Source organism: Panthera tigris, chromosome A1 (assembly GCF_018350195.1).
Source record: "Panthera tigris isolate Pti1 chromosome A1, P.tigris_Pti1_mat1.1, whole genome shotgun sequence".
Taxonomy (NCBI): Eukaryota; Metazoa; Chordata; class Mammalia; order Carnivora; family Felidae; genus Panthera; species Panthera tigris.
The window spans coordinates 136195552-136212876 of NC_056660.1; the positions used below are offsets into that span (position 1 = coordinate 136195552).

The 17325-nt window shown below is 45.4% G+C and overlaps 1 protein-coding gene across 2 annotated transcripts in view; it reads left to right on the forward strand.

Annotated features, from left to right (window-relative positions):
* MAP1B (microtubule associated protein 1B) overlaps positions 1-17325 on the forward strand; it is a 100931-nt gene that overhangs the window by 60845 nt on the left and 22761 nt on the right. Inside the window, exons 1-3 of one of the 2 annotated variants that reach the window (XM_042988078.1) lie at positions 7522-7751; positions 10901-10983; positions 13573-13713. In XM_042988078.1, the coding sequence (XP_042844012.1) occupies positions 13582-13713 (132 nt within the window). In that variant the 5' untranslated portion in view covers positions 7522-7751; positions 10901-10983; positions 13573-13581. Of the gene's footprint in view, positions 1-7521; positions 7752-10900; positions 10984-13572; positions 13714-17325 lie in introns of those variants that run through there. The other variant, XM_007079860.3, reaches the window with a different exon arrangement.

A 17325-nucleotide genomic window follows, 5' to 3' on the forward strand; every position in this document is an offset into this window, starting at 1 on the left:
GTGAAGATTTGGTTCTAAATAGTAACCAATGAGGGTGAAAGGTCGGCGGTTTCCCTGGATTTGATAAATGGCAGGAGTTGGATGGCAAATTAAATGTCAGATAAAACTGTCAGATGATTCCTAGAATCAATACTTACTGGGAAAAGTTTGAGCTTCTAATGATGACATTTGCTCCCAAGGGAAATAATTCTAGCACTATGTTCAGACATTAGGATAGGAATTCATTAAAAGCAGTGTGAGGATGACTTTAAATAAGATCACTCACTACGTTGTTGTTGATCAATAGCATATTCCTTATACACACTGTCTTGTTTCTCAAAGAAGGGGCCGCAGAATGATCAGAATTCTCTGAAAGATTGCAGAAATGCAGAGTCCCTGGCCCCACCCCTGCCTTCTGACCCAGACTGTCTGAGAGTGGGCCATGCAGATCCACATTTTTATTGAGTTCCTCAGAGCATCCTGGGGCATATTACACTCTGAGAACTGTACAGTCTTTGCTCCACCAGGCGGATGTGTCCCAGACAGAAGAAAAAGCCATGCCCGCCGGTTAAGCGATGTGATGCTGCTGTGGCTATGCAGGTCTCGGTGGTATATTTTGCGTTTGAAAAGCGCCTACGAGATGTTACTGGCTTCTTTAAGGTCTTTGGAATATTCTGTGTCTCCTCTCCTCTCTGTGGAGGTGGATTAGGTTTGCAAATCAAGATGGCATTGCAGGTATAGGTCACCTCCGGGGCTGGGGGTGAAGGGGAGGAGAGAAGGCAGTGGTACCATTGCTTTCCTTGTGCTCCATCACCTTCACGGGTTTTTTACTGCTTTTATCTGCCCTTTGTATAGTGGTGTTTCCTAAGACTTTTTGCAGCAAAAGGCTCTCAGCATTCTCTGAGAGCACCAACCTAAAAATACACTGATGCCCCCCAGATCTGGTCCAACCTATTGCCTTAGCCTCACATCCACATTTCTGCCTGCTTGTTGGACAGAACCACTGGGAACTCCCATAGGAACTTCAAACCCAGAGGGCCCCAAGTCAAACTGATTGTCATTTATTTGTCTTCTGTCCTCCCTTTAAAATGTCTTCTTAGCTAAGAGCCTGGGTCTGGACACCGACCACCGGGTTTCCATCCTAGTTTCACTGTGTATTCCCGTGGGCTGTTGCTGGACTGCCCAATGCCTCATTTTCCTCATCAATAAAACGAGAATAGAGCCTTCCTCATAGGATTAGTGTACAGATTTAATGCAATAACCCAACATAAAGAACTTAGGTCAGTGTCTGACCCAGGGCAGGTATGCAATATATCTTAGCCATTTTTATTATTCATTCCTTTATCAAATATTGATTGAGCTCCTGCTGTGTATGAGACACTACTTCTGACTTGTACTTCCCAAAGGAGACACTGTCAAAACTCCAAGTGTCCCCATTAAACTATCTTCCCTTCAGGCTAGGGCTAGCATCCCACCCATGTTTTAATCTCAATGCTAGTTTATGAAGGTAGCACTAACTTGCCCAAATTGAACTCTAGAAAACTGTGTCCTCCAACTAATTCACATTGTCTTAGTAAATAGGGAATATAGCATCTCTTACAAAGGCCAGGAGAAGCCCAGTAAGATTAAAAAACATTCTCTGAAACCTACTTTGATCTCAAGAAGGTGAGGTCTAATTGTTGAACCACAGGAAAAGTGCCATTTTTGAGTTGACGCGAGGTTGAGATTGGCAATCTCATGGTTTAACCGAACAGTTGGCAGGGAATCTGGCACAGGGCAGGTGTCCCTCAAAACAAAAAGAATTCCCAAACCTATATCCCAAATGCAGGGAGTATTCTATAATATCCTAAGGCAAATGTATCTCAAACACATCTTAATATTATTTTTTAATTTTTTAAATGTCTATTTTAGAGAGAGAGAGAGAGAGAGCAGGGGAGGGGCAGAGAGAGAGGGAGACAGAATCCCAAGCAGGCTCCGCACTGTCAGCACAGAGCCCCACGCAGGGGCCACACTCATGAGCTATGCGATCACGACCTGAGCCGAAACCGAGTCGGACGCTTCACCAGCTGTGCCACCCAGGCGCCCCAGGCAAATCTTATTTTTAAAAAATTAGGATTTAGACCTTGTAAACTCCTAAGACAATCTGAGAAGCATTGAGGGGCAATGACAAGAGTGGGGATCAGGAGTCAAATGGGCTAGATTTAACACCTAGTTTTATAGCTTATTTTATTCCTGTGTTGCTGGACAAGGCAGGTGGCTCTTACTAAAACAGCCTGCCCCACGAACTTCAATTTCTGTGTTTGTAAAGAAAGAATAATAATAACAATCTTTGTGATACACCGAGGTAACATGCAAGTCAAAAGATTTTATAGGGGCACTTGGGTGGCTCAGTTGGGTGAGCATCCGACTTTGGCTCAGGTCATGATCTCGTGGGTTGGTGGGTTCAAGCCCCACATTGGGCTCGCTACTGTCTGCGTGGAGCCTGATTGGATCCTCTGTCCCCCTCTCTCTGTCTCTCCCCTGCTGCACTCTTTCTCTCTCAAAAATAAACAAACATGAAAAAAAAAAAAGGTTTTATAAACCATGCAGTGCATCACAAATGAAAGGTAGTGCTCTTAGTATTTTAGCACCTATTCCCAAATAGAACTGTCTGGGGCAGGCATAGGAATTGCCTTTGGCAGCCGTACAAATGCAATAGTCACTCACCTATGATCAGGCCACGGTTCGCCCCTGAGGCTTGTCTTTTTCTTCTTTGAAGATAGTGGGGGGCATGGAATTGTCACCAGAGTTCCTTCAGGCACCCCCCCCCCCCTTCCAGTTCTGTGAGATGAGGAAATTCTGATTTCTTATGCCATAGGAGTGACAAGTTCCTGTCACAGGCTCTCTCCTTGGCTGCTGGACTCCTTGAATTTTAAAGGCAGAAGGCATTTCTTTCTTGTGCGTGAGGAGCATACGTATTTTTCTTTGTCTGCAGCAGGTTTCGTTTGGGGAACAGGGCACTGGGACCTCCCACCTTGCCCTGGCCCAGATGACCCGGTTCATAGGCCTGAAACACCATCATCAAGTTTTAAATGCACAAACCAGAGGAAAGTGCTCGTAAACGGGAAAGTACTAGATAGATGTGGATCTCTGTTTTTGCTGACAGTTGGAGTTGGCTCCCCTGACAGGTAATATATAGCCCTTCGCTAGCGGTGCCTTTTTTTTTTTTTTCCCCTCCATTTGTAGCATTCTAAAATCTGTACCTCGTTGAAGAAACAACTTTCAGGTTGTCGTCTCTCCCTTAGCTGGTGCCCATGGTGGTGTTGCTGTTTTTCCTTAGCTGTTCTCCAGGTAGCCAGGCCTTCATCCACACCGTCTATGGTACTTTCTACTTCTTTCAGCTAGGCCATAAAATAGATTAGAAGAAAAAGGAACCCAATTACTTTCTTCTACTCTCTCCCACTTGTAACCCTTCGTAGCCTGGATTTTCATTCCTCTCCCTTGAGGCCTTTAAAAAAGGGGAAGAGGGGAGAGGAGACCCTAGAAGAATGGGATTTGGGAGGAGAACAATGCTGTAGAGACGATTGAGAAAGAGGGTAGTATGATGAGAACCCTACAGAAGGGATCGGGCCTGTTGCTGCCTGGCGTCCCCATCCCCCACCAGGCCTGTGCCCCAGTGCGAGCAGTTCCCCAGTGGCTGGAACAGGAGGGGGTGCAAGATGAGGCTCCCTCTGCCACCAGGAGCAGGGCCTGCTGGCTGGCCTGTTGCTAAGGCTACGTCTGCATCTGCATGCAGGGAACGCGGTTAGGACGAGGAGAAAGCCTCCGGGGTCCAGGAGGCATCCCTTATTTGATTATCTGGGTGGATAATGGTGGGGAAAACATAGAGCAGAAGACAGTGCAGAACCCGAGAGAAGGATAGGGTGGAAGGACTGGTAAACCCATGAAAAACTAAACCAAATGACAACAAGCAAGAAGAGCTAAATCCAGGAAATGTAGAGGAAAACCGGTATATTCTCAGATTCTATGATAACTAAATTCTGTATCACACAAAAGATGTCGAAGGTAAAATCCTTAAAAAGCTGTCTAATTCCCAAGCAATGATCAACGTGTTTAAATTAAAATCAATGGTTTATGAAGTTTCCTGAACGCGTTTATAATGGAATTCAAGTTCTTACTTACTCTCTTAAAACAAGCGAACCCTCAACATTCGGAGAGCGATGTGACTTGTTGGAACATACATCAGAGGTGAAACAGAAGCAGAGACAAACAAGTTTACTTCCAACTGAAAAGAAACGCCATTTCCAGGAATATCAGGGGAAAGGTGGGAGAGAACTGGGCTCCGACTGTGCAGCAGAAACAAAGAGGGAGTGAGTCTCAGGGTGCGTGTGGGAGGCCAGCGTGCCTGCCGAGGAGCGAGGGAGTCAGCAGGCACTGGCTGACCAGTGGCTGACCCAGGCTGTGTGTTCAAGGAGACTCTTGGCGTCACAATTTGAAGACCTTTCTTTTGGACAGAGGTGGGATCGGGAAGGGGGGTGAGGCTGAGAGCTATGTGAGCTGACAAAGGTGAACGATGAATGAGTTGCTTTTGATGTGTGAAGGCTCCTGGGAAATCCGACTCCTTCCAACATCAGGAGTTTTACTTCCCTGGGGAGGGAAGCTGTGTGGGCTCCTGGCGATGCCTGGCTTTCTGTGTCCTGTGCTGACATTGTTGATCTTTGGGGACCGTGTCATCAGGAGGTACCAAGCCTCCTAGCACCTCTGTTTTTTCTAAAGGCGTCGTGGTAGCAGGAACCAGGAGCTGAGCTATCTAGCCTCCCTCGTGGTCATGTTCTCCCTCATGTCTCAGGGGATTTCTTCCTTATTTCAGGGAACGGGGTGGCTGTTAGGTCGGGCTCCTCAGCCTTCCTGCATCCAGTTCTGAGCCCTCACGCTGGGGCCCCTGGGAAAGACATGGCTGCTTGTAGCCTCACAGAAGCACCGTGATTGTGTAACCCATGTCCACCCCCTTTTTTCTCATTCTCTTTTTCTTGCTTAGACATGATGAGGTGGGATAGAGGGAACACAGGGAGAACCAACAAAGGCTGCGGAGAATGGGCCTCTGCTGCTTGGGGGCTTCCTGGCTTGCCTCCCTCTGAGAAGGGAGCCCAGGAGCCAAGTTCCCACCAGGGCTGGGGGTTAGCTGCAAAGGATAGAGAAGGAAAGAGGATTCACAAGACTTTTGCTGATGCAGGCATCTCCCCTCTCTCCATACCAGCTCTCTCTCTCTCTTCAGACTTCCCCCAGCTCTTAGCATAGTTGCTTTGCATTATCCTGTGGATTCCTGCAGAAAGGGGGCCTGGATGTTATTCCAAATAAAAAACTGTTATTAAAAGCTGCTGGCAGACCCATCGGGAAATAATTTTTAGTTCCTGCACTGAGTACCATTCATTTCTTGATTTTACCCGTTTAGCTAAACTTTACCCTGGGGAGTGTTTTTTGCTCGTGGGGGTTGGAGGTGAGAGGTTTTCTCTTGGAAAATCCACTTTGGTGAGGAGGTAGAGTCGGAGAAGTCATTGCTTTTATTTTCTCTTTCCTTCCTTCCTCCCTGCCTCCCTCCTTTCTTTCTTTTCTCCCTCCAATGAAAACAGACTTTAACATCAAGACATTCTGTGCCTGTGGCCTTTTCTTGATCTCCCAGCCCTTGCTTTTGGCTAAATAATCCCAGTCCTTTACCCCAGGCTTTCCCTTTCTAACTCTAAAATCTTCTTTAACCCTTTTTAAGATTCTGCTTCTTCAAATTGGAAGTTTTTCTAGTGCTGAATCACAATATCAAATTCCATTTCCAAAAAGAATTCCCTCTGGTTTTCACCTGGGGATGGGGCAGGAGGAGTGAGGGGGTGGAGAGGGGGGAACAAGGGGCAGAGGTGGGTGGGTGCGAGGGCTCTTTGTCTTCCTGGAGGCCTTGGCCCTGACTCTCTCTCCTGGTCACCAGTGCATCTGCACCAGTGAGTCATGACCCTTCTCATTTTCTTCCTTCCATACTAAATAGATATTGAGGCTTTCTTTATTTTCTGTGACTTGCATTTCTAGATGATGCTTGCAAAGTGTTCATTTTTCAGGAAAAGGAAGTGGTAGAAATAAAGTTCTGCATGGTGATCATTAATGGAGATGAAAATTAAACGTTCAGGCTCAAGACATACAGAGCGATTGCCCTCTTATGGGCGATCTGAAAGGTTTCATCATCGCTGGTTGTTATTTTCATCAGGGGCTCCCTCCTCCTCTTAGTGCTTCTCTGACTTTGGATCTGGCATTCTCTCCCTTGCGCTGGGCTCTTTCATTAAGCAGCTGCCTGTCTGTGCTGAGACTGTTGGGGGTCTTGCTCTGGCCCCAGCTGGGACGGTATCACTGCTAGGCCAGTGTGTTCTAGGACTGATGTGTGGGATATGTCTGGGAGAGAAGGCTCAGCTGGGTGCGAGAGAGAAGGTTCCAAGTCTTATAGGGATTGGTGGGTAGTGGATGCCAGTGAATTCCGTCATGGTCAACCTGTTTAGAAACCAGGAAGGAGCCTGTATGTGTGTGTTTAGATGGATATTAAACTCTGTGGAGAAGAGACTCTATAAGCATCCTACAAGTTATATACTTAGAGAATAACATTTTGCTTTCAGAGATTTCAGAGTCTCCTGGATATAGTAAACCGTAAACCACTAAAACAGCCCAACCCTTAAAAATGCATAGATTGAAATAATCTGTCAGACTTGGAATGACTGAATAAAGTCCCAGCAATAACTGAAAATTACAGGCTTATGTGAGTCTCAAAGATAGCCTTTGGGAGTGTACGCACAGAGGTCTCATTGTCTGCAAGGACCCTGCTGCTTCAGGGGTCCCCCGGGCCATCCTCTTTTGATTTTACAGACTTCTTTTTTGTCATACAACAGTCCCTGCCCCATTCACCCCAGGATCGAGCCCTCACAATTACAGTGAGTTTTGTGGGGAATCCCTCAAAAGGCTTTTTCTTATCAAAGCAATAAGCAACACAGTCATTCCATCTCAAGCCCCTGCTTTTGCTTCCCTCAGATCGATGCTGAGGAGAGTTGACTATTCACGGGGGCTGCCTAATGGTTTGGCTGTGAGCAGCTTCTGGGGAAGGAAGACTATAATGGTAGAGAGAGAGAGAGAGGCCACAACCAGGTTGTCTTTCTTTCCTGGGAACTTCTTTTCTGAGGCAATTGAATGAGACCTTTGCAGGCGAGGGTGGTGGCCTCTCCTTCAGAATGCCTGGCCTGTTTCCCAGTGTGAAACATTCCCCAAATATGCAACTTTGCAAGCATCCCGGCTGCCTGCCGCCCGGGAGAGCTGGCGTTCCACTGGGGGGGCGGGGGGGGGGTTGTGCCGGGGCGGGGGCATGGGGCTCCAGCCCCTTCAGCAGCCCCTGCGCTCGCCAGATGCCAGCAAGGCCCAGCCCCTGGTTACATCGTCCAGGGAAAGAATCTGTCCAGCAGTCTGGCTGTGACAAGACCTTGAAGCTTCTCTCTCTCTCTCTCTCTCTCTCTCTCTAAATCCCCTCCTTCATTCAAATCCAATCCTATAAAAAGGCTTTTGTTGAAGGAGCAGCCATGGCATCTTGGTGCACGTCTGTGTCACTGCCTTCAGTCTTTCCAAAGATGGACAGAAAGTACATCGTTAGTTGAATTCCTGAGCAAACAGGTCTGAAAAATGACTTGGAGGGAGTAGAGGTAACCGGCAGCTGTCACATGGCATTTGTTGGGGCTGCAAGTGAGGAAGCCAAGGAGGAAGAGAGCTGCTCGTGGTTGGTAAGAAGCCCTCTGCCAGGGAGCGCCTGGGAAGCAGGGTCCTTGCTGTGTGTCTGGGGAAGGACCTGCTTGAGTGGGCGAAGCTCGGACCGCCCTGGGCTATGGTTGCTTAGATGTGCATTTGGAAGCTGCAGTTAGCAGAATTAGGCACTGCGTAGATCCCTTTGGAAAGAAAGGGGCTCTAATTCCTTTACCATCTCTTGGGGAGGAAGCCGCTTGTGTGTACCTCGCTCAGGCCTCCCTTTGTGGGTTCCTACAGATAGAGCCAGGACTGCAGTCCTACCGTGGCATTGTGCTCCCTGCGCGCGGCTTTGTGTGTCGGAAATAGTCATGTCAAAAGTATGATCAAGGAAATGACCATTCATTTCTCCTTGGTCTTCAGCTTTTGCTTGATTTCATCTCAGCTCTGTGCTTTTGAACCTCCCCCACAGTCTTTGTTTCAAGGAGGCCACTGATGAAAGGACCTAGAAAAGGGGTGGTTTTCTGGGTTTTGCTGATTGTCATTCTATCATTTGCTTATTCAATTTGATGTTTTTTTGCTTTAGCGTTAAGTGCATATGGCTGTCCAAAGCAAAAACAACCAAGCCAAAAAAACAATGCCCAACAAATTATAGATTTTGGCATTCATAATAAGCATTCTTTCCCATGGCTTAAATTTATTTTTCTCGAAGCTCAGTCCTTCGTCTGCTCGAACTGTGTGCCATTGTTCTGTTTTGGGGTTTCTTCATTTTCAGGCATTTGGAGTAGGATACCACACACTTTTTTTCACCCTCTTTTTTTATGTGTCGGTACTCTGCCACCTTTGACTTTTTTTTCGCTTTTTGCCAATAATCTGTGAATGCTTTCTGGCTTCTTGCTTCTTGAAGCACATCCCTGCTATTACTCCCTTGGCTTTTCCCCTAACTCTCCCCTGGTGCTTACTGTTCTGCCGCGCCTGTTTTTCCAAATCCTGCTTCCAGTTACCACCCCCACAGAGCGGGGCAGCTGGGGGCTGTACAGCCAGGTGCACCAGGTGTAGGTCCTCACTCGAACACTCCCTAGTTGCGTGACCTGGGACTAGTTAGTGCTCCTTTGCAGACTTCTTTGTCCTCAGCAGTAAAAGGGGACAATCACAGTACCTCTGTCAAAGAGCCCTCCAGGCGATTAAATGAGTTAGTACTGGTGAGGTGCTTAGACCTTAGACTGACATCATTATTGTTTAGCTTGGGCTTCTTCTATTTCTAATGAAGGGTTTATTGAGAGATATTAGCTCTTGGGAAAGAAGACAATGGAGGAGAATGGGTTTGATGATGTGATGGTGGTATTTCAGTATGTTTGTTTCTATAGGACTTCTGGTCCTTCATGATATAAAGGAAGAAAATCCCTGTGGACCCTAGACTGGTTTCTTGAGGTACAGTTCACATGTCATACAGTTCACCCATTTAAAGTGTACTGTTCAACAGTTTTGGGTGTACTATTAATTTTAAGTTTTGGTAAAATACATAATTTTGGTAAAACACAAAATTTGCCAGTTTAACCATTTTTAAATGTACAATTCAGTGGCACTAGTTACATTTATAATGTTGTGCGACATCACCTCTATTTCCAAAGCTTTTTCATCACCCCAAAGAGAAACTCTGTGCCTATTAAGTAGTAACTCCCCATTCCTTCTCTCCCAGCTTCTGGTAACCTCTGATCTGCTCTCTGACTCTATGAATTAACCTATTCTAGATATTTCATGTAAGTGGAATCATACAGTATTTGTCCTTTTGTTCTGGCTTACTTCACTCCGCATACTTATTCCAAGGTTCATCCATGTTGTTGCACACATTGGAACTCCATTCCTTTTTATGCCCGAGTAATATTCCATTGCCTAGATATACCATTTTTTGTTTATCCAGTCATCCATAGGTGGACATTTGGGTTGTCTCCACCTTTTGATTCTTGTAATAATGCTGCAGTGAACATTGGCATACAAGTATCTGTTCAAGTCCCTGCTTTCAATCTACCTCGGAGTGAAATTGCTGGATTGTATAGTAATTCTATTTTAGCTTTTTCAAGAACTGCCCAGCTATTTTTCTGGAAAGCAGTTGCTTTTTGGTCATTCTCTATTCTTGTATTCCTTTCCTTTGGTGTTTATTTCCCCCAGATTTCACTCCATTCTGTCTTGTCACCCAAGTTTCCTTATACTTCCAAGCAGCAGACATATTCTTGTCTACCCTCCAACGACATGTTTCCCCTCCATATGTCTGAGGGAACACCACTCTTTTCTCTTCCTCATCAACTGGTAGAGCATATATAGCCCACTGTGGCCACACATCCACCTGGTCACTTGTTGTCTAATTGTCCAGGAAAGGGGAGAGTATATGTAGAAGGTCATCTACAGGCCTCAGTCTACTTCGACTGGAGATGGTTTCCGACACCCAGATGCCCCTAAAACCTTTAAGGTGTGGGAAATCAGTGATGTGGAACCAGAAGCCCTCTAAGATTTCAGTCCTCCTTAGGCTCCTTCACCCCTGCAACACCTTGCTTTGTTTTTCTCCATCAACTTTGCTTGTCTTTACAGGCAGTTTGACCACTCTGTCCGGCCGGAGAGTTGTTCTCCACTCTTCATTTGCTCACAGTTTCCCCACTTTTCTATGAGCAAGTGAATTAATTAACGAATACTCCAACAGCCTGTAAGCCTGCCTCAGACAGCCATTCTGGTTGTTGGGTAATTGTTAGCTGGGGTTTCTGGATGTCATTCATCTCACAATCGGGCTCCTAATTAATCTCCGCACCATTCTCACCAGAAGAAAGGCTGATGCGGAGAAACATCCCCAATTACCATGAGAAAGGAAATGTCAAGAGCCCCGTTGAGTTTTCCTGGCATCCACCCCTCATCTCAGATGAAAACCGCCATTAACGCTCTGAGGCAGCTTGGCGGGCAACCCTGAAAACTCGAGGGTTGTGCGAGCATGAGGAGCCCCAGACACCCGGACCCAACTCTGGGAGGAACCTGCAGGGTCCGTGCCCTTGTGTAGGAACACCAATTGTGTTTCCCAAGATCGCGTGGAGAGTCTCAGGGCTGCGTGCCCAGCAGAGTCTCTGCTGTCCCTGCAGCCAGCAGGGCAGTTTTAATCTGGAAAAGCTAAAGGTCTCCCCTTTTGTCTGTGTTTTTGTGTCTCTAGGACAAAAGATCCTTCATCACCGAAGTGACGTTTTAGAAACAGTGGTCCTGATCAACCCTTCAGATGAAGCAGTCAGCACTGAGGTAAGCATCTGGCTCTGCGGGGTCTGGGGCAGGGCCTCACGAGGTGGACAGAGACCACCATATTGGAAGGGCAGGGGCGGGTGGGGCAGAAGAAGGACGCAGGAGAGGAGAAGTTCTTTACCCCCAGTCAGCGGCTGGTTCTGTATCTGATTACCATGCCAGACTGCCCTTCCCGATGAGGACAAGGTGGAAGATGCTAGCCAGAACTAGAATACTTTGTATAGGCAGGGGGTTATGAAATCTTGGGTATTTATGGAGGGTGTGCTGCCAGGATAGTGTCTGGCTGGGATGTAGCAGGGGGAAATAGACTACAAGCCCTCAAACCAGGACATTCAGCACACAAATTTGGAGAAAAATGCTATCTTGAGGCAAACCCCCTTCAAGCCATTCTGCTCCCCCTCTAATCACCACTGAAAGGAGGATATATGGCTATCAGGAGTATAGCCTTTTGTGCCAGACTCCCTGAGTTCTGCCACTTTTTAGCTGGTGGCCTTGGGGAAGATTATTTATTGTCTTTTTGTCTCAGTTTCCATCTTTGTGAAATGGAGGTCACAACAGCACTTATCGTGTTGTGATTAGAAGTATCAAACGCTTAAAACAGAGTGTGTAACCACTGAAATATAAATGTTGGTTGTTCTTATTAATATTATTATTACTATCATTCGAAATCGTTGCCAAAAAGAATAGCTGGGTATTTCAGAGACTACTAGAAGATAAGAACTTGGCTGAAGCCAAGAATCCCTGGCCCCCTCCAGGCCAGAGGAATTGATATATCTCCATTTCCCACTTCTTTTATTACAGTTTAGTACTTTTGCGATTGGGTTGCTTCTTGGACATTAAAGTTGCCATAGTCCCTGGGGGGCCTTCATTATCCACAGCATCTCTTCTGCTCATGCTTTGAGCCTATTTTTAAAATTTGAGAAATAATCCACATACCACAAAATCCATCTTTTAAAGTGTGCAATTCATTGGTTTTTAGTATATTCACAAAGTTGTGTGCTTGTCATCGCTGTCTATTCCAAAACATGTCTGTCACCCCTCAACAGTCCCAAACCCATTAGCCAACAATCCCTATTCCTCCCACTTGCCAGCAAGCACTAATCTACTTTTTGCCTCGGTGGATTTGCCTTTTCTGAGTATTTTGGATAATGGAATCATACCATATTCTGTATGGCTTATTTCACTCAGCATAATGTCTTCAAGAGTCATCATATTGTAGCATGTATCAGTTTTTCATTTCTTTTTTATGGCTAAATACTATCCTACTGCATGGATGTACCACATTTTGTTTATCCATTCATCAGTTGATGGACGTTGGGTTGCTTCTACTTTTTGGCTCTCATTATGTAGACTCTTTCTTTCTTTCTTTTTTTTTTTTTTTAAAGATTATTTATTTATTTGACCGAGAGAGAGAGAATAAGCAGGGAGGAGCAGAGAGAGAGGGAGAGAGAGAATCCCAAGCAGGCTCCACACTGTCAGCACAGAGCCCGATGTGGGGCTCGAACTCACAAACTGAGATCATCACCTGAGTCGAGATCTAGAGTTGGATGCTTAACCAACTGAGCCACCCAGGTGCTCCTATGTAGACTGTTTTCATCCCACTTCCACTGGCTCCAGATCAGCAGGACCTGTTTGACAATCCATGAAGGCGCAAGGTTGAGGCACATAGCAGGGTAGTAGTCTCTCTGTGACTAACAGAATCAGGAAGTAAAGACAACTTGAAATGGAAAAGGAAAAATGAGGAATTTCTTTAAGGAATTCAGGCTTGCTTGTAGAGCACATGGGGCTGGAACAGTTACTTCAGCCCATGTGTGTTTCCTTAATCAGAGCTTAGGGTTCTTGGGGGCCATGGGTCATATCCTGTTTACTTTTATATCCCTCCCTTGGTGTCTAGCATGCTGCCTGGCAATTTGTGCTGAACTGAGCTGTGATCAGAATGAATACCTTGGTGCTTGGAGCAGCGTGTCTGCTGAAGGACAGGCTGGCTTCCTGCCACTTAAAGAACAGAGAGTTCTTTCGTGCAAACCACTTACGATTCTCTTTAAAAGATTCCCATTTGCTGCAGCCTTTTGTTTATGTTCAATGTCAGGCACCTTGCTGATCCCACTGGAGCTGGCATTTGGAGATGAGCTTTTGGTGTATGGCTTGGAAGGAAAGGGGTCCTGTAAGGGAGGGCCTGACTTGGGACCCTCATTGGGAACCTGTGCTTCCTGAAGCAGCAGTCAGGGGATCTGGACTATACTTGGTGACTCAACCTGTGAGATATCCCCAAGTCTCACAGGCTGTGTGCTGCTAGCAGACACAGCTGTGGAGCAAATGATTGCCAACTGTATAGACTGCTTTGAGAAAGGCAAGGAAACTAAGGGGAGAAAGTCAACTACCACAGCTGGCTTGGCCATCACAAACATGGAAAATGGCATTCCTGGGCGAGCTGATGACCATAGTCGTTGGCTCTGTCCAGTTCCCTAGGGAAAATGAATGAGTTTCATTGGTAATAGATTTCAAGCCCTACCTGGGCCAGCCCTGTCCTGAAAGTGGGATGGTGGCATTGGATATGGCTCACGTCTTGCTCCCTGTGCTTTGTTTCAGGTGCGCTTAATGATCACTGATGCTGCTCGACACAAGCTGCTCGTGCTGACAGGACAGTGCTTTGAAAATACCGGAGAGCTCATTCTCCAGTCCGGCTCTTTCTCCTTCCAGAATTTCATAGAGATTTTCACCGATCAAGAGGTGGGCTCCTGTCTAGAAATATCTAAGCTTTACAGTTGTTTGGTTACAGTTGTAGCCTTAGGCTCCACTTTGAAAGCACTGGGTGGAGCTGGGAGAAGGGGAGGAAATGTCTCACCTTTCAAATAAGTAAAACTGCATGATATATGACAGTTCTGTGACTCATCACCAAAAGAATTTAGAGCACCCATCTCTAATGAATTGGTACCATTCTTAATGTGCTGGAGATACCAGTGGAGGGGGCTTAGATGGCAAAAATGATGGAGAAAATTGGAATGACAGAGCCAAAAAGAAAACCCAGGTTTCGTCTTCTCTGAGAGACTACTCCAAAGATCTCTTGGTCTTTTGGTAGGATTTAACTGCCTTGATCTCTTTTCAAATTTGTATTTACTTTTTCTGGTCTAATTATTTCTGATTGGTCTTACTCTTCATGCCTGGTCCTAATGTTTGAACAGCCCAACAAAGGCAGGGCTCAAGAAAGGAAGGCAAGTAGGAAAATGGGGCATATCCATGCCCCAAGAAAAAGATGGTTAAGGTCGCTGGACTAAACCTGGGCATTAATATTTCAAATAAATAAATTTTATTCGGTGATGATACAGGTGAGGTGTTAAATACTATAGGACATTAGTGGTATCTGGTAAAATCAGATTGAAGAGTTTAATTTGGTTATTTCTGCTGGAGAATTTATTTTGGCTGGGAAAATTCTCTTTCCAAAAAAACTGCCTCTTTCACTTTGTTTCTTTGTTTATAGTAGTTAGACACTTCAGGGCCACCAGCTTAGCAGGTTGGGACCTGGCCATAGTGGATGACAGGTTTCTACATGGAGGGGTTGAGGGATGTGTGCACGGAAGGAGTCTCTGTGTCCATTTGAAACCATCTTCCTGAGAACTTCCTGAGATACTGGCCCCTCTGTCTCCCACGTGTTGCAAAGGGCCATCTGTCTTTCTGCATTTAAGCTTCTTTAACCCTGGGGTTCACAGAGAGGTCCCTGTGTACCTGTCATCGCCGGCAAGAGCGGTAAATAAACCTCCCGGCTTTGTTTGGCTTGCCTGGAGGCTTTGTGAAAGCTCTGGCCAGGCGATATAACAGTGTTTCACTCTCCCCCCACTGGGGGAATAAAAAACTGTGAAAAGGAACATTTCACTTAACATTTAAAGCCCTGGCTTTCAGAAGGTGTGATGTCAGCTGGGTTCTGAGGCAGACAGCCCTGGCTCCCCACAGCAAGAAGGGGCCCCAGGGTACACTCATGGCCCCTTTACCTTACCATCTTTACCACTTGAAAATGAAGGCTTTTGCCCCATCTTTCTCCAGAGCTTGTTATCTGTCCACCTCCAAGGCTACTAGAGTTTAGCCTGCATGATTGGAAATCGCTGGACTAGACCAATGGTCACCATGATTGCCTACTATGGCCTTGGAAAAAGGGTTTGAGTTCAGAATGAGTCAGTAACAAAGGGACCGTGAAGGTCACTGGTGTTTAGTTTTGTTACATTTATCCAGGCCTTGATAGATACTAGTCACTCCACAGAAACCAGAAACACCATTTAGGAAAAACAAAAAAAAACTGCAGTTTTTTAAGAATAAGAATAGCTAAAAATAAATGGACTGAAAAATATAATTATCAGTACATTTTGAGCTTCAGGTTTTGGGAGTCTTAGTCATTGGAAGTCAACTACAAAACCAGAATTTACAGATAGAACAGTCATCTGGCTGACCCATTCCTCCCTGAAATCTGAGGATGTGAAATCACATCTCCTGGGACATTTTTCAGTCTCTCTCTTAGTGAGTTTTTCCTTATTTGTCTCACTGTATCTTCAAGGAAGGAATGTGCTCCCTTTTCCACCTGATGATGTCTCTGACACCCTTCACCAACACTGCCAGGTTTTTTTTTTTTTCTTTTTCTTTCAGAATAATTATTTTCAGATCTGCACACTGTTCTTCATAAAAGAAGATAGTAAGAGTTTCTTACATTCTCTGGTCACTCTCAACCAAACCTGGTGGCAGGATGAGATGGATATGGGAGAAATTCAGGAGTTGTCTTGGTCATGTTTCAGTGCCTTGGCATTATGAGACAATTGGATACATGAGTTGAGGGCTCAAGGAACTCAGAGCTGAGCTGGAGATATGTGTAAGCCATCAGCATATTATAAACCAGATGACGTGATCTAGAGACAGAAGCATATTAGAAGAGAAAGGGGCTCTAGTCTAGCATTTAGAGGTCATGGCCAAGGAGAAGGAGCCAGCCATTTCAGTTGGCTTGTTCATTTGGTTTTAGTCTAATTTCTGTAAAATGTCATGACTCATACTGGACACCGTACTACAAGGGCCACTAACCGGGTTAGGAATGTGTGGCAGTGATTTCTGTAGTTTTCAATGTAATCATCTTTTAAGTCTGAAAGTAACTTTTGACTGTCAACATCCTAATTAAATGTCAGTGGGGAGGGAATGCAGGCTTTAAGGAGTGCTGTCATTTACATAAATTGGGGGCTCCCCTTAAGAAAAAGAAAACAAAATTATCAATACACAGTTAAGTACAGGGCTTTGGGAGGGGACCATGCCAGTAAGAAGCCTTGAAGTTTAAGCTTCTTTAGCTTTATGATCAATCCATTTTACTGTCAGCTAAAATCCCTGAGTCTTTTTCATGAGTGTTGTTGTTAAGTCGCATTTTCCAATCTTGTACTTCATGCAGCTGGTTTATTGGACCCTGCATTTATCCCTTTAGAATGCCATCCTGTTAGAGTTGACTTAGCCATCATCATCCCAATGTCAAGGGCTTTTGTAAATGTTTTAGTTCTGCCATCCCACATTTTACTATGCCTCCCATTAGCAGGCCACGTACAGATTTGATAAGCATGTCTTCACCATTTTTATCCATGTCAGTGCTCACCAGGACATAGATGAGCCCTAGGGCAGCCCATCGTAGACCTCTGTCCAGGTTGACACTAAGCAGCAGGATTTATGACTGACTTCAAATCCATCCAATTCTGCTATCACACTGTTCAGAGATCTTATTAAACGTCTTGCTAAAACCCAGAGATACATTGTCCACTGTATTTCCTCATTAGCCAAGCAAGTAACTTAATCACAAAAGGAAATGTAGTTAGAGTAGGCCTCGTGGTTTAGAAATTCAAGTCTTACTTCATTATCTGCAATAAAGCCATTTATTTCCTATATCTTCCTTCCTCTTCCAGTATGCCTGCATTTAATTAGAAAAATTAGTTAACAAAAAAGACTGTCTTTGCCCAGTATTTCTTCCAGTCATGTCTTTCATCTCTATTTGTGGGAACAAGGGAAGGGTAGTGTGCTTGAGAAGCATTAGCAGGCTCACGTCACTTCCAAAGCAGCCACTCCCGGAGGATAGTACATATTGAATTGGCCAAGTTCAGTGCAGTTTAACAAACATCTATGGAGCTGATGATGTATGAGGGAAACACAGATCATGATACAGAGTTACGAGGATGTGTTTCCTTCTGTTCGGGAGCTTTTACTATAATGGGCTACACTACCTACTATGATGATAATTTCCAAACTCTTTTAGAGGAAGACTGTTTCAGAATCCCAAGATTTACTCACAAGTTTCCTTGCCGCTGCTAACACTGTTGGCTCCTTGCGGTTCTC